The sequence below is a fragment of the Neophocaena asiaeorientalis genome, unplaced genomic scaffold, assembly GCF_003031525.2.
Source record: "Neophocaena asiaeorientalis asiaeorientalis breed wild unplaced genomic scaffold, Neophocaena_asiaeorientalis_V1.1 scaffold39, whole genome shotgun sequence".
NCBI lineage: Eukaryota > Metazoa > Chordata > Mammalia > Artiodactyla > Phocoenidae > Neophocaena > Neophocaena asiaeorientalis.
Window position 1 is genome coordinate 6843967 of NW_020175670.1, and position 26675 is coordinate 6870641.

A 26675-nucleotide genomic window follows, 5' to 3' on the forward strand; every position below is an offset into this window, starting at 1 on the left:
TAAAGTACTGAAAGAAAAAACTGTCAACCTACAATTCTATATCTAGCAAAAATATTTTTCAAAAATGCAGGTGAAATAAAGATGTCTTCAGACACGAAAGCAAAAGAATTCATCACCAGCAGACCAGCACTACAAACAGTGATAAAGGAAGTCCTTTAGTGGAAGGAAAATGATACCAGCTGGAACTATGGATCCACATAATAGAATGAAGGGCACCAAAAATGGTAACTATATGGAGAAATATATAAGATATTTTTAATTATGTAAATCTCTTAATTGATTGTTTAAACAAAACTAGTATCAGTGTATTATGGGGTTTATGACACCTGCAAAAGTAAAATGTATGACAGCAACAGCAGAGGTAGGAGGGGACACATACTATTCTAATAAATGAACTTATACTATTCTCTATACCTTACGAGGTATAATGTCACTTGAAGGTAGCCTGTGATAAATTAAGGATGTATACTACAAAACCTAAAACAACCACTAAAATAAGAGTTGTAGCTAATAAGGTCAATGAATGAGATAAAATTGAATAGTAAAAAATACACAATCCAAAAGAAGGCAAAAGAAGAGGAAAAAGGCAACAAAGAAGAGATGGGACAAATAGAAAACAAATAGCAAGATGGTAGATCGAACCTAAACACAGAGATAATCTCATTAAATTCAAAAGTCTAAACAACATAGTTGGACTTCCCTGGTGGCGCAGTGGTTAAGGATCCACCTGCCAATGCAGGGGACATGGGTTCAAGCCCTGGTCCAGGAAGATCCCACATGCCGTGGTGCAACTAAGCCCGTGTGCCACAACTACTGAGCCTGAGTTCTAGGGCCCGCGAGGCACAACTACTGAGCCCATGTGCAACAAATACTGAAGCCTGCACGCATAGAGCCCATGTTCTGCAAAAAGAGAAGCCACTACAATGAGGAGCCTGCACACTGCAACAAAGAATAGCCCCCCACTCGCCGCAGCTAGAGCAAGCCTGCGTGCAGCAACGAAGACCCAACACAACCAAAAATAAATAAATTAATTAAAAAAAATAAAAAAATAAACACTGTAATTAAAAGGCAGAGTTTGTCAAATTGTGAGAATTAATATGGTGCCTACAAGAAAAATATTTTACATATAAAGACACAAATGGTTAAAAATAAAAGAATGGAAAAATATATACCAGGGTAACATTCTAAAAAATTAGAATGGCTATATTAATATCAGGCAAAATCAATTCCAGAGCAAAGACTATTGCCAGGGATAAAAAGGGTCATTTCAAAATGATAAAGGGGCTAATTTATGAAGAGAACATAACCATCCTAAATGGTTATGTACCTAATAACAGAGCTTCAATACACATAAATTTAAAAAAATTGACAGAACTGCAAAGAGAAATAGACAAATCCACAATTGTAATCTGAGTTTTCAATACCATTTTCTCAATAACTGACAGAACAAGTACATATAAAGTTGCAGAAGTCTTGAACATCATCAACCACCTTGATCTGACATTCTAGAACAGCATATCCTTTCCAAATACACAAGAACATTTACCAAGATAGATCACACTCTGTACCATAAATTAAGTCCCACAAATTTAAAAGGATTCAAGTCATACAAAGTACGTTCACTGACCATAACAGAACTAAATCAGAAATCAGTAACAGAAAGATCTCTGTAAAATCTCGATTGTTAGAAAATTAAACACCAGACTTCTAAATAACCCATGAATCAGAGAAGAATTAAAAGAGAAATTGTAAAACATTTTGAACGGAATAAAAATAAAACACAACATATCAGAATTTGCAGGATGTTGCTAAGATAGTACTTAGGGGAAAATGTCTAGCACTAAGGGAGTATATTAGAAAAGAATTGTCTCAACTCAATGAACTCAGCTTCCATCTTAAGAAACTAGAAAAAGAACAAATTAAAGCCAAAATAAGCAGGAGAAAGGAAATAAAGATCAGAGCAGAAATCAATGAAACAGAAAACAGAAAACAACAGAGAAAAATCAATGAAACAAAACAGTTGTATTCTCCTAAAAGATTGATAAAACAAAACTGATAAACCTCCAGGCACACCAATCAGGAAAAATGACACAAATTACCCAAATCAGGAAAGAAACAGGTGATATTACTACAGATTCTACAAATATTTAAAAGGATAAGGAATATTATGAATAATTTTATGCCTATACATTTGATAATTTAGATAAATGGACAAATTCCTTGTAAAACACAAACTACCAAAGCTCACTCATGGAAAAAACAGATAACCCAAATATTTTGATATTGATTATAGGAATTAAATTTATAGTTTAAAACCTTCCCATAAAAAAACTCCAGGCCTAGAAGGCTTCGTAGGAAAACAGCTCCACCATGGCACCTGGCTACTTTGCAATGCCACAGAGTCAAGGTTCAACTGTAGTCTGACCCATGTCTTGGCAGAATCCTCTGTTATCTTACAAGGAACATGGTGAGATGAGCACTCTTGTGAAAATCTGTCACTGAGTCATTTCTCATCCACCTCTCTGTCTTGTGGGAGACTTCCATGAGGAATTTCTCAGCTGCTTCCCTGGTTCCACTGATGTCCAATTCATCTTGGATTGTCCAATTCATCTTCCTTAGTGTATAGCTGCAGAGTATAAACTGCTTAGTTGTAGCAGAGTTGAGTCCTCCACCACAGAGTACATAGAAGAGCATCTGACCCCTTCGGTTTGGTATTATCCTGTGGCACTAAGGATGTGGGGAGCTCTAATAACATGATCTTGCCTTTGCTGTATACATCTATTTGGGACTGCTTCCTCCTTACCAGCTGAATCTATGGAAGTGCAGCAAGCCAACCTAGCAGGTACTACTCAACTGCTGCTAGGAATTGCTTGATCACCCAGTAGGCTTCACTGGCACATTCTTTCAAACATTTAAGCAAAAAACAAACAAAAAACAAAACAAAACACTAATTCTAATCAACCCTTCCAGAAAATTGAAGATGACTAACTCATTCTATGATCATTACCCTGATACTAAAATCAGACAAAGGCATCATAGGAAAAGAAAACAGCAGACCAATGTCCCTCATGTATGTAGATATAAAGATTTGAAATAAAACTTTAGTAAATGAATTCAACAATGTATAAAAAGAAGAATACATCATGATCAAGCAGGGGTTATCCCAGGAATGCTGGGTTGGCTTAACACTAGAAAATTAATTAATATAATCCACAAATTATAAACAAACTAAAAAAGAAAACCCATGTGATCATTTCGATAGATGGAGAAAAAGCATTTGATAAAATCCAACATCCACAGAAATTCTTAGTAAACTAGAAATAGAAGAAAACTTCTTCAACCTGATAACAGGAATCTGTAAAAGACCTACAGCTAACAACATACTTAATGGTCAAGAACAAGACAAAGACATCTACTCTCATTGCTTCTATCCAACAATATATTGGAATAGAAGGCAGACTGAAAAGGAAGAAGTAAAAGTATCTTTATTAGCAGATGACATGATCATCTATATAGAAAATCCAATGGAATCTACCGAAAAAAACGCTACTAGAACTAGTGAGTTTAGCTAGGTTTCAGGATACAAGATGAATATACAAAAGTCAGTTGCATGTCTATATGCTAGAAATGAATAACCAGAAATCGAAATAAAAAGGCAATACCATGTATAGGAGTACCCAAAATACGAAATACTTAGGTATAAATCTGAAACAAGATGTGAAAGACCTGTACACAGAAAACTCCAAAACATTGCTAAGAGAAATTAAAGAAAATCTAAATAAATGAAGATATATATCTTGTTCCTTGGTGGGAAGACTCAATATTGTTATGATGGCAGTTGATCTGTAAGTTCAACAATGATCCCAATAAAAATCCCAGCAGGTTTTTTGTAAAACTGGACAAACTTATTGTAAAATTTAACTGGGAATACAAAAAACTGAGAATAGCCAAAACAACTTTGAAAGGGAAACACAAAAGTTAGAGGGCTAACACTACCTGATTTCAAGACTTATTATAAAGCTACAGCAATCAAAACATTGTGATACTGATGTAAAGACAGATAAACAGATCAAGAGAATGAACAGAGAGTCCAGAAAAAGATCTGTGCATTTATGGACAATTGATTTTTGACAAAAGTACAAAATTGACTCAACAGAATAACAGTGTTTTCAACAAATGTTGCTGGAACAACCGAATAGCTATATGCAGGGGAAAAGCCCACAATACTTTGATCCATATCTCACAGCATAAACAAAAATTAACTCAAAATGGATCACAGACCTCAATGTAAAACATAAAAGTTGAAAGCTTCTAGAAGAAAACATAAGAGAAAAACTTTGTGACCTTGGGTTAGGCAAAAATTTCTTCGATATGACACCCAAAGCACAACCTATAAAAAAATTAATTGATAAACTGGACCTGGTCAAAATTTTTAAAATTCTCCTCTTTGAAAGACACTGTTAAGAGACTGAAAAGACAACTCACACACTGGGTGGAAAATACTTGCGAAGCACATATCTGATAAAGGACTTGAATCCAAAATGTGTGAAGAACTGTCAAAGCTCAATAAGAAAACAAACAATCCAATTAAGAAATGGTCAAGGGCTTCCCTGGTGGCGCAGTGGTTAAGAATTCGCCTGCCAATGCAGGGCACACAGGTTCAAGCCCTGGTCTGAGAAGATCCCACATGCCACGGAGCAACTAAGCCCGTGTGCCACAACTACTGAGCCTGTGCTCTAGAGACCGCAAACCACAACTACTGAGCCCATGTGCAACAACTACTGAAGCCTGCGTGCCTAGAGCCTGTGCTCTGCAACGAGAAGCCCATGCACCACAACGAAGAGCAGCCCCTGCTCGCTGCAACTTGAGAAAGCCCGCGCACAGCAACAAAGACCCAATGCAGCCAAAAATAAATAAATTAAATAAATTAAAAAAAAAAAAGAAATGGTCAAAAAACTTGGACACTTCACCAAAGATATACAGCTAGCAAATAAGCATATGAAAAGATGTTCTACATCATTAGTCCGGTAATGAAATGCAAATTAAAATCATAATGAGGTATCGCTACACACTTACTAGAGTGGCTAAAATGTAAAAGACCGATCATATCAAGTGTTAGTGAGGATGTAGAGGAATTGGAGCACTCATACACTGTTGATGGGAATGTAAACTGGTACAACCAATTAATTTAGAAAAGAGTGTCAGTTTCTTAAAAGGTTAAACATACACTTGCTATATGACATATCATTCTACTTCTAGGCATTTATCCAAGAGAAAAGAAAGCATATGTCTTTACAAAGACTTGAACACAAATTTGTTTATAGCAGCTTTATTTGTAAATATTCCAAACTGGAAGTAACACCCATGTCCATCCATAGGTTCACGGATAAGCAAATTATGATATATGCATACTGTGGAATACTACCCAGCAAGAAAAAGGAATGAACTATTGACACACACACCAACATGGATGAATCTCAAAATAACTATACTGAGCCAGACAAAAGGAGTGCCTACTATGATTCCATTTATATACAACTCTAGAAAAGACAAACTCATTTATAGTGACAGAAAGCACTGAGTGGGGAGGGATGGGAAGACGGAATCATAAAGGGTCATTAGAAAACTTTTGGGGGTGATGAATATGTTCACTATTTTGATTAAGTTGATGGTGTTTTCACAGGATATACATATGTCAAAACTTATCAAATTATAGACTTTCAATAGTGTGGTTTATTGTATAACAATTATACTTCAATAAAGCTGCTAAAAAACCCTGATATTTTCAGAATCACTCAAGAATGAGATATTTTATAGGAAAAAAAGATTTTGTAACTGTGTGTGGTGATGGATGTTAACTAGAGGGTTACCATTTTGCAATATGTACAAAGACTGAATCATTATGCTGCACACCTGAAACTAATAGAATGTTATATGTCAATTATACCTCAATTAAAAAAAAGAAACTGAGATAGAGATAAATGCTACGTTATTGGCAGATTACTACACTTTGAGTTCTTACTTCACAATGCTGTGTGGCACAGTGGGAAGAGTAGATTTTCCATCAGAAAATCTTGCTTGTTAAGTCCACCTCTACTACAAACTTACTAACTTCTCAATCTTCAGTATCCTTATCTCTAAAACTTTTCTGCTTATATATTTATGACTATATTTACTACTTATTTACCACTTTACCTGATACATGAAACCTACCCTACTTGTGTATATAGCTCAAAGACTCATTATTTTAGGTCAAACTTAAATTTAAAAAGTCTCTCTTCTGGCAATAAGCATGTTTTAAAATATGCTCGGTTTATAAAACAGTATGAGAAAATGGAACCTTTGAAACAGTGAATAATTGTTTTCTAATGTGGAAAACAATGCTTTTTTTTTTTTTAGACCAACTTTACTGAATTCTTCTAGAGGCTAAGCAAGGTAAGAGGTATGATATGCTTTGAAAAACTCTGAAAACTTTTTACTAATATAAGATGCTACTACTAAACTATGTTTTATGTATATGTGGCTAATGTAATATTTAGCAGTACAGGGTATTGGTGGTTCAAAAGACAAAAAATTGAAGTGGGATTCTCAATATTCAATTAATTTTAATTAAATGCCCACTAAATGTAGGCACTGGAGAGCTAAAGTTGAATGACGTGTTTTACAGTTGTCATCAAATTAAATCCTTAAAGCATCTAGATAAGGAAAATGAGGCTGGGAGGTGTCAAGCAGGAAGTAGCAAGTAAGAGAGCTAGTATCTGAGCCCAGATTGTCCAGACTCCAAAGCCGTTGTGCCATCAAAATTGCTTATAGTTACAAAAGCACTTGACACTGGCAAATCACACCACCTATGTGCTCTACGTAAGTATATAATGTTTGTAATTGCACATAAGATATCTATATAATAGATGTATATAAACACATATATAATAAACAAATTACAAGGTAAAAATGAGAAATTCCCCCATGTCCTATATTAAGGAAGACAATACGTACATCTGTGCCATAGATGAGGAAATCACCAGTTAAGGCATGACATAAAATACGGCACTTATCATCCACTGCTGGGAAAAGTCGAGTCTCACGTTCTTCTTGAGTATCCAACATTTCACTTTCTATCTAAAACATAAAGAATAATAGTGGATCATAGATTTATCTGAACAAACCTGGTTTGCAACATCTAAGGGGTAGGGGAGAGTCTTTTTCTTAAGTTCAGCTAAACATTCAGACTCACCAAACTATCACAGACCAGTTTACTCAAAAAGATATCAGGAAGGAACCCAGCTTGCCAGCAGGACGCATTAAACAACCCTTTTAATGGGAATAGTCTCCGCAGCAGGCTCTGCAATTGTCTAGTAGCTAGTATCTTTGGCTTCCCAGAAGCAAAGAGCCAAGAAACAGATGTGGGAGATGCCCTGGTTGAGAAGTCCCATATTTCAGGGGCCAATATCTCTTGAGCAACTCAACAGGCACAGTTTCAAGATCCCCACAAGTGACATGCCCAAATACATGGGTCAGTGCATTCCAGGAAGCCAGACGTATGGCATTCCCATCAGTTTTTACAATTTACTTATAGTTCCTCCTAGATGCAGTCTACACAGTCATTTTTACCATAAGCAATGTTGTGAGTAGCACAGCTGGAACTCTGTCAGGTTTCATGGGAACAGAGCTTGGGAGTCAACTGAACAGCTCGTGCAGAAGGGTAAGGAGTTCTGTTAATCCTTTATCCATATCTGGCTTTCTAGCTAGTCTGTCATATGGTTGCTTCTTTTTTTTTTAATTTTTTAAAAATAAATCTTTATTTTAGAATGCTTTTAGATTTTCAGAAAAGGTGTGAAGATAGTAGAGTTCTCATATACCCCACACCTGGTTTCCCCTATCATTGATACGTTACATGAGTATGGTACGTTTATTACAAATAATAACGAATATCGATACATCATTTACAACATAACTCCATACATTATTCAGATTTCCTAGTTTTTACCCTAATGCTGTTTTTTGTTTTTTTTAACATCTTTATTGGAGTATCATTGCTTTACAATGGTGTGTTAGTTTCTGCTGTATAACAAAGTGAATCAGCTGTACATATACATTTATCCCCATATCCCCTCCCTCTTGTGCTCCCTCCAATCCTCCCTATCCCACCCCTCTAGGCGGTCACAAAGCATATGGTCGCTTCTTGACCAAAGTTCTTGATAATAAAACATTAGGCTGTTCATCACTTACCTGAGCAGGCCTCAGGACATCAAAATTATACTTACCAAATGTAACTGGACTTTGCCTTCAAAAAGTGCAGCTGCATAGTCAGAATGAAGGCAAACGCTGGCTACTGTCCCCAGATATTCCACATCTTTCAATTTTTTAACAGCTGCAGCAATTAAAACAAAACCAAACACATTAAAATATAAATAAAATGATCTAATTAATGATTTGCAAATAAGTTTTAAACATGTGCCTTTGCAAGAATATTCCGAACCTAAAATTTTTATTTTAGCCATTCTAAAGAAAATCTTAGTTGCCATATAAATTTGCTTTCAGGAATTTCATAGTGGTTCACATGAAACAAAGTAATGTAAAATAAAATCACATGCAAAACAACCAAAAATTAAACCTTAGTGACAATAAGCTTAATAGAACATCTAAGGATAATTCTCAGGTTGGCTCTGTTCCTGAGGGATATCTGACCTCCAGTGGGGAAAGGGGTGGAGAGGAGGAAGGAGGGGAAGAAAAAGCAAGGCTCCCTTCAGATGCTAATGGTCATTTTTCAAAGAATAAAGCGGGAGAGGGAATCAACATTTACTAAGTACCCACCAGACCAAGAAGTGCCTAAGAAAGACCATGTGCAAAAGCAGATCACACATTTTATTTCATTTAATTTTCCTCATAAGTAGAAGAACCCTCATTTTCCAGATAAGTAAACCAAGGCTCAGAGGGGTAAAGAATTTGTCTACAGGCACCCAGCTAAAAGGGGCAGAGGGAATTTGAACCCAGGGCCCAATTCTAAAGATCACACTCTGCCCTGCTATACCATGGTGTCTTCACAACAAAGGTAAAGAATAAAACCTTTCCAAATATTATGCAAATTTTTTAGAAGATTTGCAAAACCATTTAAGCTAAGAAAGGGATGTCTGAAGAAAAAGAGTGAAAGACTTGGTCTTAAAAGAAACTATCAGTGCTTCCCAAATAAAAACAAATTATATGCTGGATAAGAAAACAACTGGATTTAGACTTGCCGTTCTCTCCAAGGACATAAAACCAAGCTCGATTATTCATTCCCACAGCCAGATGATAAAGCCCTACTGCTACAAAGTTGGGTTCCACATCCACAGAAACTGTGACTGGTAGCTCCTATAATAGAGAAAAATAACAGTAGTTAACCGCTGAAACTGTTTTGATTTTATTAATAAATAAAAGTAACAGCATTTTCATACTCCTTCAACAGGGTTGGCTATGGTGACTTCAAGGAGGGAGGTGAGATATGCAATCCTGGTGCTGCAGGCATCCCCGAGGACAGGGAGCTTGGTCAGGAAAACATGGAGCGATCCCCTCTGGGTAGACAGTGCCAGCAACTGACCATCATCTGTCCAGGACAAGGTGCCCAACCCTGAAATAATGGACATAATAAAGGATTATTCAAAAACAGAGATACTGTTGCAGGCAAACAAGCAACTCTCCTCACTTAAGCTGCCAGAAGCATAAAAATCTTCAAATTTTAAAAATAGTTTAGTCTTTATTTAGACTAGGACATTCATCATGGATTGGCTTATGGACATGAGCCCTGATTCATTCAACACTGGCTCAAAGGGAAGGTATGTAAGAATTTAGTTTTTGCAACTGGATTTGGGATAAAATGCACTAGACATCTTTGAATCAAAGTGGACTTATATGCTTCTAGTCAAGGAGTATGACTCAACATAATTACTGAAATAAGGAGGCTATCTTAGGGAACTCTAGTAAAAGGTGTTAATTTTATTCCTCCTATAATTAATGCAAACCATACAGTGACACATTACTCTCTGTAATCGAAATGATAAAATGTCATTCTGCTACAGAAAAATCAGTACCTTTATTTTCATCATCCAGGTTGATTATAGCATACATGTCTTTTAATTCTGCCAAGTCATGGATTTTAATGCTGAAAAAAAAAAATGTCCTTTAAATATGACCACTAAGTTAAATTGTTTTTCTTCACAATTATAAGCTATGGAACAGGTCTGTGTTCTTCAAAAAAAGGAGGATCCACTGGGTTAAGGTAAGAAAATATTAAATTTTCTATATTTAATTATATTTTATCCCTTAAATTTTTGTTTGTTTGTTGAGTTGTGGGGTAGGGTTGTGCCTTAGTTCTCTAATCTACAGCTTCAGGAACAAGGAGGTTTAAGTTATCCTGAAGAAAAGTTTGAGTAGGAAAACATTCCCCTGAGCAGTATTGATTACTGCAAGCTGAAACAGGTTTCTCTTTGCAATGTGTCCTCCCCCCACCCCGCCCCGCCTGCCCCAAGAGTTCTTTCCTACAAAAAGAAGTGACGTATAATAGAAAGAGCATTCAATTTGGAATCACAAGGCCTAGGTGGAAAGCTCTGAAAAATGCAGGCATAATGTTACTTCATGGGGTTATTGGGAAGAGTAAGTAGGCTAATGCGAATGAAAGCTGTGTAGCAGGATGTCGGGACCTAACGGTTGCAACGTTTCTTTCTTCCTGTCTCCCTTCCCCTCTCCTTCCTTCCTCCCTCCCACTGTTTCCCACTTATATATTTTTCCTTTCATTTAAAACATTAAATGTTTTCATTTAATTAAACTTTTAATTTTGATACAATTATAGGTCCACATGTGGTTGTAAGAAGTAACAGAGAGATTCTGTGTAACTTTTACCTTTTTCCCCAATGGTAACACCTTGAAAAACTATAGTATGATATCATAATCAGGATGTTGACATTGATAAAATCCATGAATCTTATTCAGATGTCCCTGGTCTTACTTGTACGCTGTGTGTGTATACATATATCCACTCTTTTTTAGGTTCTTTTCCCATATAGGTCATTACAGAATATTGAGTCGAGTTCCCTGTGCTATACAGTAGGTTCTTATTAGTTATCTATTTTATATATAGTAGTATGTATTTGTCAATCCCAGTCTCCCAATTTATCCCTTCCCTCCCTTCCCCCCTGGTAACCATAGGTTTTTTCCTACATTTGTGACTATTTGTTTTGTAAATAAGTTTATTTGTACCATATTTTTAGTTTCCACATATAAGCGATATCATATGATATTTATCTTTCTCTGACTTATTCACTCAATATGACAATCTCTAGGTCCATCCATATTGCTGCAAATGGCATTATTTTGTTCTTTTTTATGGCTGAGTAATAGTCTATTGTCTATATGTACCACATCTTCTTTATCCACTCCTCTGTCGATGGACATTTAGGTTGCTTCCATGTCTTGGCCACTGTAAATAATGCTGCAGTGAACATTGGGGTGCTCGTATCTTTTTGACCAACAGTGTAGGAGGGTTCCCTTTTCTCCACACCCTCTCCAACATTTATTGCTTGTAGATTTTTTTGATGATGGCCATTCTGACTGGTATGAGGTGATACCCCATTATAGTTTTGATTTGCATTTCTCTAATAATTAAGGATGTTGAGCATCTTTTCATGTGCTTTTTGGCCATCTGTATGTCTTCTTTAGAGAAATGTTTATTTAGATCTTCTGCCCATTTTTTGATTGGGTTGTGTTCCCTGTCTTCTAAGTTGTCAAATTTCTGAGTATAAAGGTGTTTGTAGTATTCCTTTCTCCTTTTAATGGTTTTCAGGTCTGTAGTGATACCTCTATTTCACTTCTGATATTGGTGATTTGTGTCTTCTATTTTTGTTATCTTTGCTAGAGATTTATCAATTTTTTTCAAAAATTCCAGCTTTTTAATTAATTTTTTTCCTACTTTTTAATTTTCAATTTCTGCTCTTTATTACTTTCTTCCTTCTGCTCTGGGCCTATTTTGCTCTTCTTTTTCTAGTTTCTTGAGGTAGGAACTTAGCTAATTGATTTGAAATCTTTTCTTTCCTGTGTATGAATTTATACTATAAATTTTCTTCTCAGAAATGCTTTAGCTGACTCTCATATATTTTGATATGTTGCATTTCCATTTTCACTAAGTTCTATGTATTTTTTAATTTGCTTTGAGATTTACTCTTTGACCCAAGAGTTATTTGGAAGTAGGTTGTCTACTTTCCAAGTGTTTAGAGGATTTCTTGTTGTCTTTCTGCTACTGATTTCAAGCATGATTACATGATGGTTAGAGAACACATTTTGTATAATTTCAATTTCAATTTGCTGAGGTTTATTTCATGGTCCAGGATATGGTCTACCTTGGTGAATGTTCCATGGGTGCTTGGAAAAAATGTGTATTCTGTTGTTGTTGGGTGGAGTGTTCTGTAGATGTCTGCTAGGTCTGGTTGGTTTACAACATGGTCCAAGTCTGTTGAGAGTTTAGCTAAGCTACACCATGATGTAGCTGCCTTGGCATCTACTTTGGCCAAGTGCCTTGCAGGGACCTTAAACTAACACTAGTCCTTCCTGAACACGCATGCCCTACATAGCAGCCCACAGTCACAAGCAAATGTAAGTTCCTTATGCGACTTCACCAATAGTCCTTGTGACCAACAGTCTCCACTGCCTGGAGACCTACCCAGCTATTTACCATTACTGTTGCTTTTCTTTTATTCTTGATGTTCCAAATTTCCTTCTGTCATCTGTTTTCTTCTATCTGAAGAACTTCCTTCAGCAATTCTTTTAGAGGAGGTCCACTGGCAGTAAATTCTCTTCATTCTCCTTCATCTGAGGATGTTTTTATTTCACCTTCATCACTGATGGATATTTTTACTGGATATAGAGAGAGGTTTGGTTAACAATTCTTTTCTTTCAGCACTTTAAGAATGCTGTGAGTTTCCCTCTGGCCTCTATGGTTTATGGTGAGAAATCTGCTGTCGTTCAAAATGTTGTCTGGCTGCTTTCAAAATCTTTTCTTTGCCTTTAGCTTTTAGCAGTTTGATTATGATGTGTCTGGGCCTAGATTTCTTTGGATTTACCCTTTTGGGGTTTGCTGAGCTTATATAATATATAGGTTTATGTCTTTTGCCAAATGTGAGAGTTTCCGGCCATTATTTCTGAGATTCTTAAGACACAAGTGTTAGACTTTTGGTAGTTTCACAGGTCCCTGAGGCTCTGCTCATTTTTTTCTCTTTTCCAATCTTTTTTTCCTCTGGGTCTGAATGGATATTTCTATTGCTCTACCTTCAACTTCACCAACTCTTTTACTCTGTGATTTCCATTCTGGTATTACATACACTGCATTAATATTATTTTTTCAGTCCTAGAATTTCCATTTGATTCTTCTTTATAGGCTCTATTTCTTTTCTGAGACTATTCCCATGTGTTTTGAGAATGCTAGCCCTTACTTCTTGGAGCATTTTTATAATAGCTGCTAAGTGCATCACCTTGGCATTGATGTCTTTTGATTGCCATTTCTCAAGTGAGTTGAAATTTTCCTGATTCTTCAAGTAATTTGGGGTTATATTCTGGACATTTTGAATATTATGTTATGGACTCTGTCTTGTTTAAATCCCACAGAGAAGGTTAATTTTTTTTTTCTTTTTTTAAGCAGGCTATCAGCCCAGTTGGGTTCAGGCCACACATTTTAACCAGCCTTCTGTGGGTTATGATTTCAATGTCAGTTCCACTTCCAAAGCCTTTGCAGTGGTACTCGGATATGTCCCTGTATGCCCTACTCTTTGGCCAGTATAGGACATGGGCTATGATCTATCCCTTATTTCAGTTCTCAAAGTCTTTGGTATGTGTTTAGGATGTGATACACACACACACAGCTCAGGGATGAACCTGGGAGTTCATAAATATCTTTACAGGGTTGCTTTCCAGAGTTTCTCCTTCTCCAGAACGTCCCTGGTATATTCTGGTTCCCTGGGGCTCCCCTTTTTGGTCTTCCAGCAGGAAAACTGGGGCTCTAGTTGCTCTGCTCTGCCTTGTACCTCCTACAACTGTGCCTGCAGCCAAGCAGTGAGAGGACAGAGAGAAAAATAAATAACAAGGGACCACAGCTCCTCCAATAGGAGAGGAAGGTTACCCTCCATCAGAGTTTTAGGTGCCTGTGGGTCCTTGCTGTCACTGCCATGGTGAGGCTGCTTGGTGGCTGGGGCATGAGAGAACAAAGAAAAAAAAAAGAAAATTGGGGGTTTCCCCAACTTTCTCTGAGTGTTAGGAGTTCTCTTTCCTGCAACTTGAGCCAGAACTAAAGGGCTTCTCTCAGAGTTCTCTCTCTCTGCCCAGTGCTTACATCCAGGGTCCAGGTTTCAGGCTGCCTCGAGTCCTGGCTGTGAGAGACCAGAAGACAAATGGGAGACTCACCGCTGGCTCAGTGATACTTCAAACGCCGGCCTTCTTCTCCAATCTGCCTGCTACTATTTACTTTTCAGAGTCCTTAAATAGCCGTTCCATGGATTCTGTTCAGGTTTTATGGCTGTATTCAGTGAGAGTGACAGGGTGGAGTGTGCTTACTCCATGTTACCCAGAAGTGCCTATTTTATTTTTAAGATTGATTTTTAAGCATACTCCATTTTAGGTTTTGTATTTAGTATGCATTTAGTATTTTAGGTATTACCCCGAGTGTTAAAGGCAGAGGTAAAGGCATGTTAGGAATTTTCAATTGCAAACATATTTTAACAGTGCAACTATGGTTGATAGATTCACATTAGTTAACAATGTCTTGTTGAATCTCTTGAATATTCCTTATATAAGCTTTACTGGGAATATGTGAATATAACTTACCAGTTATCACCACATGTAGCAGCTTTGTTAAGGGTCTGTGATACTGCAATACTGGTTAGACTATCTTTATGGTCACGAGCCTGAAATATCTCTTGACCGATCTCTCGAATATGAGTGGAAATGACCACAAAAATTCCACGTGAAAAACCAATCAAGATGTAGCCATCGCCATACCTATAGCAACGAAGGCAATAATACAGTAAAAAGGAAGATTAACTATCATTTGCAATACAGTAAATAAGCAAATACCTTAAAACTAAGGAATTAGAGAATATAATTTATCAAGGGCCTATTTGTCAGATAATATGCTAGGTAGTTCCACATAATAAATCATAGACTATAATCCAGAAAATGTTACATAGAGAAGTGAAAATGCTACAGACAAAAATTAAATATATTATAATTAGTAAGGGAAAACACGGGGGTATCCTTCTGTAATGAGCTTTTGTACATACCAACTATAGCAGACAATGTTGCCATAGCGCTGCTGAAACTCCAGATCAATTGGGCTATCTGGTTCATTCAGGTTAAAAAGAAACAAAGTTTTCTTGCCAACCACTACACTTATCTGCCAGAAAAGAAAAGAGATTATGAAATGAATTACTCAGCACTTCATGAAAAGACTAATAAGCAAATCCAAAGAGCATAAACCTAATTTAGAAAGACAATGAGCCAAATTTAGCGTGTTAAATGTTATAATTAGTAAGGTAACAATGTGACTAACTCAAAACATTTGTAACATTTTACTAATATACAGTCTGGAAAAGATCCTTGGCTTCACATATATGCAATACACCCTTGGAAGTACACTAAAATAGCTCGATGGAATAACCTTTTACAATTCTCTGTACCTCTAATATGAGTCCTGTGCAGTACAGGAAGGTAGGTCTGACATAGTTCCATTGAAACTGAATTCATATCCAGAGTATAGAGAGTCTTCTATCCTAAGGCCGTCTGATTTTGATTTTGGGCTATCTGGGATTACAGGTCCACACCTGTGTCGATAATCTAGCTCTGCTTTTTATATCATCACTCTTCCCATCACCAGCAGGGCACTGGTCAGTGTGGCTAGACTACTATCCCGCTGTTACAAGTTGGTACTTAACTATAATTCTCAGTTGAGGGTCTAACTGTGTTGGGGAGAGAAAAGAGTGCATTACTTATTTGGACTCATTAAGGGTAATGGAGATATATATATATATATATATATATATATATGTAAAGAGAAACACTTTGATATATTTCCTTGATTCTAAGACGCTACCAGTTAGGAGTTATTATTATTTTAATAACAGCTTTTTGAGAAATAAAGGAACATTACTTCATTAAACATATTCTTGTTGATTGTGAAAATCATCTGGATTTCAGAATGTTAAAATGTGGTAGGGAAAACAATCTAAGGTATTAAAAAAATAAAACTATAATTTCCAGAGCTCTGGTCCCCACATCTGATAGAGTGAAAATTTAAAAAAAGATAGAGAAATCAATACTCTTGCTTTTCAAGGTGACCCCACTGTTTTTGCTACCATAAGAATAAGAAGAGCAGCAAGTGTAACAGGAAACTGTCCTCACTTGCTGTGATATTAGGTGGCAGCAGAAAAAACACTTAGGCCTGAGAAACTGGGGCCTGCATTGGTTTAGTAAGTGAAAGACTATAATTTATTTATCACTATAGATTCTGAACCATGCTAGAAAAGGAGACAGAACATCCTAAAAAATTACCAAAATAATTTGGGCCTGGATTTGATTTAGAACTCTTACCGTGCTTTCAGCAGTGGAGGTTCGGTCATCAGTCTTCATCATGGAAAACTGCATGTTGCCAGGCTCTGATCTCACTGGTGTCTGCAAGGGTGAAAATACTATCACTATGAATAAACCCCAAACTCAAATTCATTCTATTACTAAAACAGGTAGCTTGCTTTCATTTCTGTTACAGGTTGGACTAACAACCTGAAAATCCTACTGCTACAAACTTCTAGAAATTCTGGATGAAACTGAACATGTATCTTATTGAATGGCTAAGATAAGCTTGAAAGAAGGTTAGGAGATTTCCAGGGACCGTAAGCAAAGATCAAATTGAAAACCAAAGTGTGTGCAGAAACTGATGCTGCAGATATCCAGAGCAGCAGCTGGTAAAGGGAGACGATAAGGAAGCCCATTTGGCTCAAGCTGGGCTTTGGGTCAGAAAAAATTCTTTTAAATCAAAGACTTTCCCTCCTATGCTCATTGTGGTCTAAGGTCCAAAGTTATACTTTGAGTGGTCTAGAAACTCCCTGCAGTGTTTGGCCAAAACGAATCTAAAGCCTCTTCAAAGGCTGCAAAAAACTTCCACAGTCAAGCCCTGCTGGAGATGAGCTCACAATTCAAAATGAGAAAACTCAGAAACAAACAGGAAGAGTCACCAGATCTAAAAAGAACAGAATTATCAGAAAGAGATCATAAATACATTTAAAATGGCTAAAAACATAAAAGGACTCATAAATATTAAGAAAAGACAACACTTTCTTTAAAAGTCCAGGCAGATTTTAAAAAGAAATACAAAGTACTTTCTACAAATAAAAAGTAGAGCCATTAAAATAAAGACTCAATGGGATGGACAGAGATTAGATAAATTTGAAGAAAGAATAAGTTAACTGATTTGAGGAAATTATCCTGAAGATTGCAAAGAGTGACAAAAAGAAACTATGAAAGAGAGATCAAGAGATATAAGAAGATCCAACATATGTCTAACAGTTGCTCTGGAAAGATAAAATAGAAAGGGTGAGAGGTGAATTTCAAAGAGATAATGACTAAGAACTTTCCAGGATTAATGAAAGACAGCAATCTTCAGATTCAGGAAGCAAGACAAGTCCTCAGCAGGATAAATAAAGATAAATCCACACAAGTTACAATGGAGTGCTCTGCAGAATAGCCAAGTCAAAGCAATGCAGAGAAAATACCAGACAAAACAATATTTATAACGTATGTTTTGTTTACTGCATCATAACTTAAGTAGTATGCCAAATTCTGGAAGCATACTTCTTGGGGATTAAAAATGGGAAATAGTTGTCTTGTATGTTTATAATGGCTCAGTGGTAGTGGCTTCCTTGGATGTTATGTGTGGAAAAGTATTCTAAGGTCTTGATTCAGTGAAGAAAAAAAATGCCAATATCTACTGATGATGTGTGATATGGATACAAGAGGGGGGACCTGTAGCATTCTAATTCTAAAGGACCCCAATATAGATGGATTAAAATTACAAGGCTTCTAGAAACTTAACCTTCTTTAAGAACCACTGTAATCATGCTATGGTCTGCTCAACATGATTGAGTTACTTCTATCTCACTTTCAAAGCTTTCCAGATACAAGAACCAACTTTCTTCTTAGACTTATCTTCTATAAATTCTCAATCAAAGTCCAAATCTTCAGTCAGTCCAGTCTGGAATAAGCCATGAACAAGCTGTAATAAGTTTTTCCTCTTATCTTTGTTCTGTTCTGCTTGGAGTGAATGACAGCAACTGCTAAATGTCTTACAATACCCATTAAAACAAGTTTTAGCAGAGCACATGATCACCTAGGCAGACTAAATTTGCAGCTTCCCTGGCAGCAGCAAGGTGTGACCATATAACTAGGTTCTGGTCATATGATATGAATGGAAATTATGATTGCATCTTCCAGATTAGGTCGTTCACAAATTTCTTGCACTCCACTTCTCTTTTTTCCTTGCCTGGGGCTGAAATGAGGTGCTGGTATGCTTGCTTAAACCATGTACATGAGGGCAAAACACCCTAGAAAAAGGCAGAACGATAAGATGGAAGGAAGGGAGGGGAAGGAAGGAAAGGGGAATTTATATAACCTTGAGAAGCAGAGATACATAGATGACATGCTTACCCCTCTCTGTTTTATGAGAAAAAAAAGAGGAAAAACCACCCAAACTACCATATTCTTAGAGTCCTTGTAATTTTGGGTCTTGTTGTTACAATAGTTTAGCCTATACCCTGACTGATTTAGATCATCTTTTCTCTTACAGATTCACAATCCAACTTTCATTTATCTCCTCTATCTCACAAATATTATAGGACTTGTAAGCTATATCACACAATTTGATAATCATATAAGATGATATAAGTTTTATCATGATTAGTTTTCTCTTCTTGAGAGTAGGGGGCCTATGGTGGGCAGCCTCTAAGATGGTCTGGAACAATCCTCACCTCCTGGTGTTCATGCCTTTGTGTAATCCCCATCCCGACCCCTCAGTGTAGGCTGGGCCTAGTGACTCACCTCTAGAGAACAGAATACAGCAAAAATAATTTTCAGATCAGGTTATTTATTAACGATTGCAGCTTAAGTCTTGAATGACTATTCTCACTCTCTTGCCAGCTGCTCTGTTGTGGTCCCCAGTCAAGCCTACAGATAAGACTGCAGTTCAGACTGATAAAATGATTACAGCCTCATGAGAGACCCTGAGGCAGAAGCACCCAGCTTAGCTGCACCTGGATTCCTCATCCACAAAAACTGCAAAGCAATGTTTGTTGTTTTAAACTGCTAAGTTTTGGGAGTAATTTATTATGCAGCAATAGATAGTTAATATAGGGCCATATTTCTTATGTAGTCATATTTCATATTTCTTCTATAGTACATAGCACAGTGCCATGTAACTAGCAGGTATTCAAAGAATGTCAATATTGCTCTAGAAGTAATAAATCATAAGCCAAGTCATCCAAAGTGAAATTTTGCCATTGGTGAGTTTCTATAGCTATGGGTAATACAAATTCCCTTGAGAGGAGCCTCTGAAGATCTAATCAATCTTGGGAAATTTGAACATCAGTAAACTCTAATCCTAAAATTAATTAGAATTAGTTTGGAAGCAATTTAACATATCAGCTAAAGGAGTGGGCTTTAGAATCAGGCAGTTGATTACATTACCTGACTCTGAGTCCAGTTGTTAACATTCATGCCGTAAATATACATATATAAAATAAGAGTTATTTCACAAATATACTGTTTGACTACAACCACAGAGCTGATAATCCATGCTAATACTAGCCAATGGGAAACGTACAAAGGAGGATATTTGGATAAAGTATTCATATTAAAGAAAAATGTCCTAATACATTTTTAAAAATGTGATGTTTAGAATGTGAAGTTATTGTATACGTATCTCACATAGAGATTTTTAAATTTTATAGATCTGTCTGATAGACAAACTTTGTTTTGGAAGAAATTTGAATATAGCAGACCAAAGAGATGTTACTGTATTACCTGTCTTATCGTGTCACCTTCCTGATTACTAACTGTAATCATTTTATCTTCACCACCTAAAGCAAGCATGTTTTCTGCATTCCAACATCCACATGTGATTCTCTTAGTATGCTTTCCTGAAAAAGAGATGTACATATTGATTTCTCAAAAAAAATGTTAGATATCCGTGATGTTAATCTGAAAGTTTAGGTAATATACTATGGAAATTAAACAGACAAGAAATTTAAAATCTCATCAAAGCAGTTAGTGTCTAAGCAACCTTATTTAAAACAGTTTATTACCAAGTTGTAAATCAAGATAAAGGCATATGAGGGCAATCATGTTTTCCAACTTTTTATGTGCATATGAGCATAGGTCCTAACATAAAAAGACATTCTACCCCTTGACAAGTTTGTTTGTTTACCATATAACCAAACCTATCACATTAATGTCTTAAGCACAAAATGTGCTTAAATCTCAAAGCACTGAAGCTATCTCTACTATATTCAGCTTCACAGTGTGGGAGACCCTTGGCATAAGCAGATTCAACATCACAATTTTGACTATTCATATATAACTAAAGGACATACAAGGATTCATGATAACACTGAGGTACAAATATGAATGCACCTTAGTGAGACTTGTGTTAAGAATTGACTCATTTAGGGCATCCCTGGTGGCGCAGTGGTTGAGAGTCCGCCTGCCGATGCAGGGGACACGGGTTCGTGCCCCGGTCCGGGAAGATCCCACATGCCGCAGAGCGGCTGGGCCCGTGAGCCATGGCCGCTGAGCCTGCGCGTCCAGAGCCTGTGCTCTGCAACGGGAGAGGCCACAACAGTGAGAGGCCCGCGTACCGCAAAAAAAAAAGAAAAAAAAAAAAAGAATTGACTCATTTATCTAGTGAGGGATATTAGATAGCCAGTAAGTATCAGGACGTTTTTTTATTGAGCAATCTAGACAGTGCAAAAACCACATTTTGGAGTGGAAATTGCATGCTTTACACTGAGGGCATTTGTTGAAGGTCCTGGGATAGATAAATACTCAAGAGCCCCAAGGTTAATTAAGTATACAGATTCTGGAGGCAAACTGCCTATTTTCAGTATGTGGCTCCACCACTTACTGCAAAACCATGGGTAAGTGACTTAACCTTTCTATTCCTTAGTCACATCATCCAAAAATTGGGGATAATAGTAGGAGCTCTTTCATAGGGGTTGAGGATCAAACGAGTTAAAGCACTTAGAAGAGTGCCAGGCATATAGGAAATGCCATATAAATGTTAGCTATTTTAGCTGTTATTGAGACAGAGATCATGTTTATTTTATTCATGTACCCCATACAGAACTTAATACAGTATGTATGCAGAAGGCAGGCTCTAAATAAATAGTTGTTAAGTGAGTAGACCCTGAGGCCAGAGTGTGTGCCAGTGTGTGTTAGAGGCTCAGGTAGGAGGAGAGTATAGCTGTGAAGTCCCGAAGATGGGTAAGAGATGAAGTCAGAGAGTCGCCAAGGGCCAGGTCACAGAGGGCTTGGCTGGCCATAGTGAGGACTTCGACCCTGGGTGACATGGAGAGCCACTGGAGAGTTCCGAGCAGAAGGCTCACTGTGGCCTCTGGGCTGAGGATATTCTATAGCAGGGCAAGATCTGAAGCAGGGAGACCAGTTAAGATATTCCAGAAATTCAGGTCAAAGATGTCTGAGCCTCACACCATGGTGGCAGCAGTAGAGGTGATGAGAACAGTCTTGATTCTGGAGATATCTGGAGATAGATCCTACTAGATTTTCTGGCAAATTAGGTATGGAACGTAGGAGAAAGATAAGGGTCAAGGATGATGGTAAGGTTAGGCTTAAATATCTAAAAGGATGAAATGCCATCAATGAGAGGGAAAACTATTGGTTTTGGTGGTATTAAATTTGAAGTGTTTACTAGAAATCTCATTGGAGATGTTGAGTAAGCAGCTGGATGTATGAGTCTAGAGTTTGGAAGAGATAAATATGGGACTATAGAGGTAGTATTTCAAATCAGAAGACCAGAGCACAAAAGTGAAGGGAACATTCAGAGAAGAGACTGGGATATAGGAGATTTTGCTGATCACAGATTAAGTGGCTTAAGTGGTACACTGGAACTGAGTGTTGGAAGTAATGGGTAAAAAGGAGTACATAAAGAGAGGTGGAAAGATGCCAAAGACAAACTTCTTTCTATACTCAAGAAAGGGAGAAGAAAATCTCTCCTTTTCTTCTAGTGCTCAGAATTCAGGTTAACCTTAACCTCACTGATAACAGTTAACATGTTTTGTGTGCTTACTTAACATTGTTCTGGGCACTTTACACGTATTGACTCATTTAATTAGTATTAACTTACAGCTACCATACTATGGCCACTGAAATGTAAATCATGTTACTGGGAGACTGGCAATATTAGGTACACTGTGAACACTGAAATTCATGCATGTTAGAAGCATGCAAAGTGAGAACTGCCTATATCTAGTCTAGTTCAAGGAAATAAATCAGAGCATGATGAAACAAGGTAACAGACATTAGCTACTGTAAAAACCATGCATTCGTGCAGCTGCTATTGGAAGTGAAATGCCTTGGTTTTAGGAAAGTAAATTATTTCAAAGGAAAAAAAGCAGAGCCACAAATCACAACTAACTCTGAAAGACGCAGCTAAAGGACCTAAAATATATAATTAGCCTGAATCTTTTCCATTTTACACAGTGAATTAAATTAGCTGAGATTAGAATCAATATTCACATTAAATACAAAGATCACACAAAATCATGTATATATGACAGTTACTGACACAAAATAATCATGCTTTGACAAATAATTTTCTTATACCTCAAGTGTCAAAATTTCTAGGGCTTATAAGTTAACTGGTAGAATATACCTGTAAATGAAGTGGGATATAGAAAATGCCTATTTAAGTCAAACAAATTAATTTATATGGTGAAAGCAGAGTTTTGTAACTCAAAAGTTTTTAGTTTAATTTTTCAGATGAATCAATGACATAACTGTTTAGCTAGAGCACTAAAAATATTCCTATGAAAGATATACATATATGTGAAAATAATTTGAAATGAACAAATGTCCTTAATTGAAAGGCACTTTCTCAAGTATTCTGTGGGCACTATTATCTCCAGGATCTGATTCTTTCATTAGTGGTAAGTTATACTGGCCACCTGTATGTAATTAAGCCCACTGTTTCACCATTCACCAGCATGATATTACAATAACTGAAAAGAATCCATACTGTTTCCTCCTGGGGAGTCCCAGGGCAGATGCTAGGTGACCAGAGGCTGGGGGAATCAGAGACTGAACCAAGAAGGTCAAAGGATTAAACACGCATATCGTCCAGTCATATACCCTGAGGGAAATATAACTCGAAGTCAACTCCTAGATTAAATTGGTGTTTGGAGAGAGTGAGGGGTCAGAATTAGGAATCTGGATATACTCTGTCCAAGAAGCCACCAAATGTTTTAGCCCGTCTACTAATGTGTTGATATGCATCTGAGCTATTCCATGCCAGAGGCACAATCTGGGTGAGAAAGGGACAGATAGAAGCCATGCTATTAATGTACTGGTGTCCAAAGGCACAGGCTCACCCTAGGGCAACCTGTTACATAGCCTGGGAAATTCTTAGTAGGTAGTGAAGATGGATCTTCTAGTTTAGATAGATGTATGGCTTGACCAGGGAAGTCTTCATTTTAAACTACAAAATTTCTCTTGCAATATCAGGGAAATCTGAGGTGGTAAAATTTCCATTTATGTAAAGCATCTCAAATATTTAGCAGTGTTTCCAGCTACAACCTACCAAGGACAGGAATCTTTCGAGATGTCTGACGATTATAAATGAGCAAATTTCCTTTAACAGTTCCAACAGCCAGGAAACTTCCAAATTTTGACCAAAGAAGGAAAGACAATTGATCCCTGTAACATTAAGATACAAATTACTAAACAATTCACAATTATAACCCCCTAAGTAGTCCTTTTAAAAAGTACTTCATGAATAGTTTTAACATCTACGTAGAAGCTGAAGTACAAAATTACAACTTAATGCTTTAGGACTACGAAGAAGTGCTAAAGACATTCTGAGACACTATAAAATGATCTTAGGTGAGTGAGACTTAAAATACAAATGTATGATGAATATAGGCTTCAATTCAGTCATGATGGAATCTCAAATTTCATCAGATGACTCATGATGAGATACTTATTGTCTACTAATGATAGTTGTAACTCTAATTGTGGTAAAAATCTTCATGGATGATAACATCTTATGCTTTAAAGAAAAGTAGGGTCCAACTATACGATATACTAAATTGGAAAAATCATTGGGAATTCATGAAAAAGGACATACATTTTCCAGCTCCGCTAAGAGTAGCTCAGAAGGAGGTAGAAGGCACGTTTGCCTACCAACAGTTCTTGCTGTGCATTCTAGGATCCATAGGTTGAACTCTTATACAATCCTCTACTAAAGGGAATCAAGACTCCTTGGAGAGTAGCTCATTTATATATTGAGGAAAGAAATCACAATGGATCTAGAAAAGTGGTTATGAAAATACAATCCCAGGACCAGCATCATCACCTGGGAACTTCAGAAATGCTAGTTCCCAGATCCCACCCCTGTCCTACTGCATGAGAAACTGGGGGTGGTGCGCAGCTGTCTGTGTTCTCATAAGTTCTCCAGGTGATTCTGATGCAGCTAAACTTTGACAGTCACTGATAGATCAAGCTACTGTTTTCAGAAAGCAACACAGCTCTCAAGAATGTTGAGGGCAGTAATAAAAGGACAAAAGAGTCAGCTTAAAGGGGACTCCTCTGGCTAAATTAGAGGAATTTGAGCATTAAAAATTACATATTTAATCGAAACAAGCTGAGTTTGTGAAAGGCCATAAAACGTAATGATACTTGGAAGACAAAAATTCACTTAAAGCATAGGAAAAGTTAGTTGTAATAAGTGAATGTAATAAAATGTTTAGCTAAAAATTAATTTTAACAAGAAGTATTAATATACTGGGCTGCTAGCTTTCTTCCATTGAGTATATATTTACAATTATTGAATATATTAAGTATACAGTAAATTTTATAAAAGATATTAAGTACATACTTTATAAAAGATAAATATGCATTTGTCTCTCAGTTTAAGTAGGTACAGCAGCCCTGAGAATATGCCTCTCAGATCTCCAACTATAGAAAGTATAACCGACCAAGGCGCCCAGCTGCTAGGCATTGGAATCCATCACCTCAACGTGCTGGGACCACACCTTCCCATGGGCTGCTCCCAGACAATGATTGCGCATGGCAGGGGTCCTGCTGAGGCCCATTCCTGGGAGGCACAGGATTCCTTTGATGGTAACCTTGGCTCAGACTGGGCCTAGCTGAACTTTTTAGGACTGTGCTGCGGTCCCAGATGTTTCTACCCCCCCTCTTTCTTTCTTCCCTCTCTCCTTTACAAGGGTCTGACGGCTCTTCTAACTTCTTCTCCCTCTCTGTTCCCTCACAGATATTTCCTGTGATAAACACCTTACACACTTAATCCCATTTTGGAGTCTGCTGCTCAGAAAACATGAATTTAAAAAATTGGAGTGAGCTAAATAGTACCAGAGAAAAGAAGAACTATATGACAAGAACAAGGTCTGATTAGCAACTGTGGTCACATATAGTAAGAGTAGTGTAACAATATTAGTCCAGTCAATAGTTGATCAGTACTAACAGTCACAGAACCACCAACTAGAAAGAGGGTTAAATAGTGTATTACAAGAAGATCAAGTAATCAAATGTCATCAAAAGAAGAGTTAACTGAATGGGCTTTATCTTTCCTGTCTTAGGAGATAAGATGTCTAGAAGGTCCTACAAAGTACAGTAAGATCCCAAGGCATACATGTTTCCAATTATGCTAACCGATGAGGCCAACATATAATAATGACACATATTTCTGGCCAAGAAAAATGTAATGAATATATTATTTTAGGAAAATGCACCTGGCTACAAAAAAAGGCAACCTATGTGAAAGGCAAAGGTTTGTAAAATCCAGGCTGATATGACAGTTGAAGGTCAATTAGAAAAGAAGCTGAGTAGGGTGACTAGTACTCAGGTGTGAATGGCCTTGGGAGAAGCAACCATGTCCCATGATCCAACCAAGAATCAATTGGTTGATGAACCAGATGTATTCAGAGTTTCTCTGAAAAGACTGCTGTATCCCAGGTAAAAAACTAAATGATTACTGCTGTTGGCCTAGGTAGGATCAGGGTAAGTACCACTATAATCTTAAAAAGGTATAAAAAATACATTTAGTAAAAATGATGAAATAAATTCAACCCATTGTGCTAACCTAATAATTTAAGATAGCTAAGTGGCATTGCAGCAAGTTTTGTAATAATTATATTTGATGCTTTGTGAATTATTTTTGTTTGAAGTGCGCAGAAGAATCTAATCAGATTAAATTTGTAAATGAAATTTTAATTGTTTAAAGGAAACTTAAGTTTGCAAAATATTTAAGAAAATTTTGCAAACTTGATGTTCAAAATTTTTAACTATCATGATGTATTAGATTGATCATTAACAAAAAAACAAATAGTAGTAGGTATACCTTTCTATAGCCAAAGGCCTTTAGA

General features: G+C 36.9%; 1 protein-coding gene across 4 annotated transcripts in view; it reads right to left on the minus strand.

The window, feature by feature from the left end:
• The window catches only part of WDR19 (WD repeat domain 19), an 84001-nt gene that overhangs the window by 49546 nt on the left and 7780 nt on the right, over positions 1–26675 (minus strand). For all 4 annotated transcript variants that reach the window (XM_024731710.1, XM_024731709.1, XM_024731711.1 and 1 more), the window contains 10 exons: positions 23873–23988; positions 20083–20198; positions 16603–16683; positions 15297–15409; positions 14842–15015; positions 10068–10138; positions 9435–9607; positions 9237–9351; positions 8265–8371; positions 6997–7119 (listed from right to left, as the gene is read on the minus strand). In XM_024731710.1, coding sequence (XP_024587478.1) covers positions 6997–7119; positions 8265–8371; positions 9237–9351; positions 9435–9607; positions 10068–10138; positions 14842–15015; positions 15297–15409; positions 16603–16683; positions 20083–20198; positions 23873–23988 — 1189 coding nt within the window. The remainder of the gene's footprint in view (positions 1–6996; positions 7120–8264; positions 8372–9236; positions 9352–9434; positions 9608–10067; positions 10139–14841; positions 15016–15296; positions 15410–16602; positions 16684–20082; positions 20199–23872; positions 23989–26675) is intronic.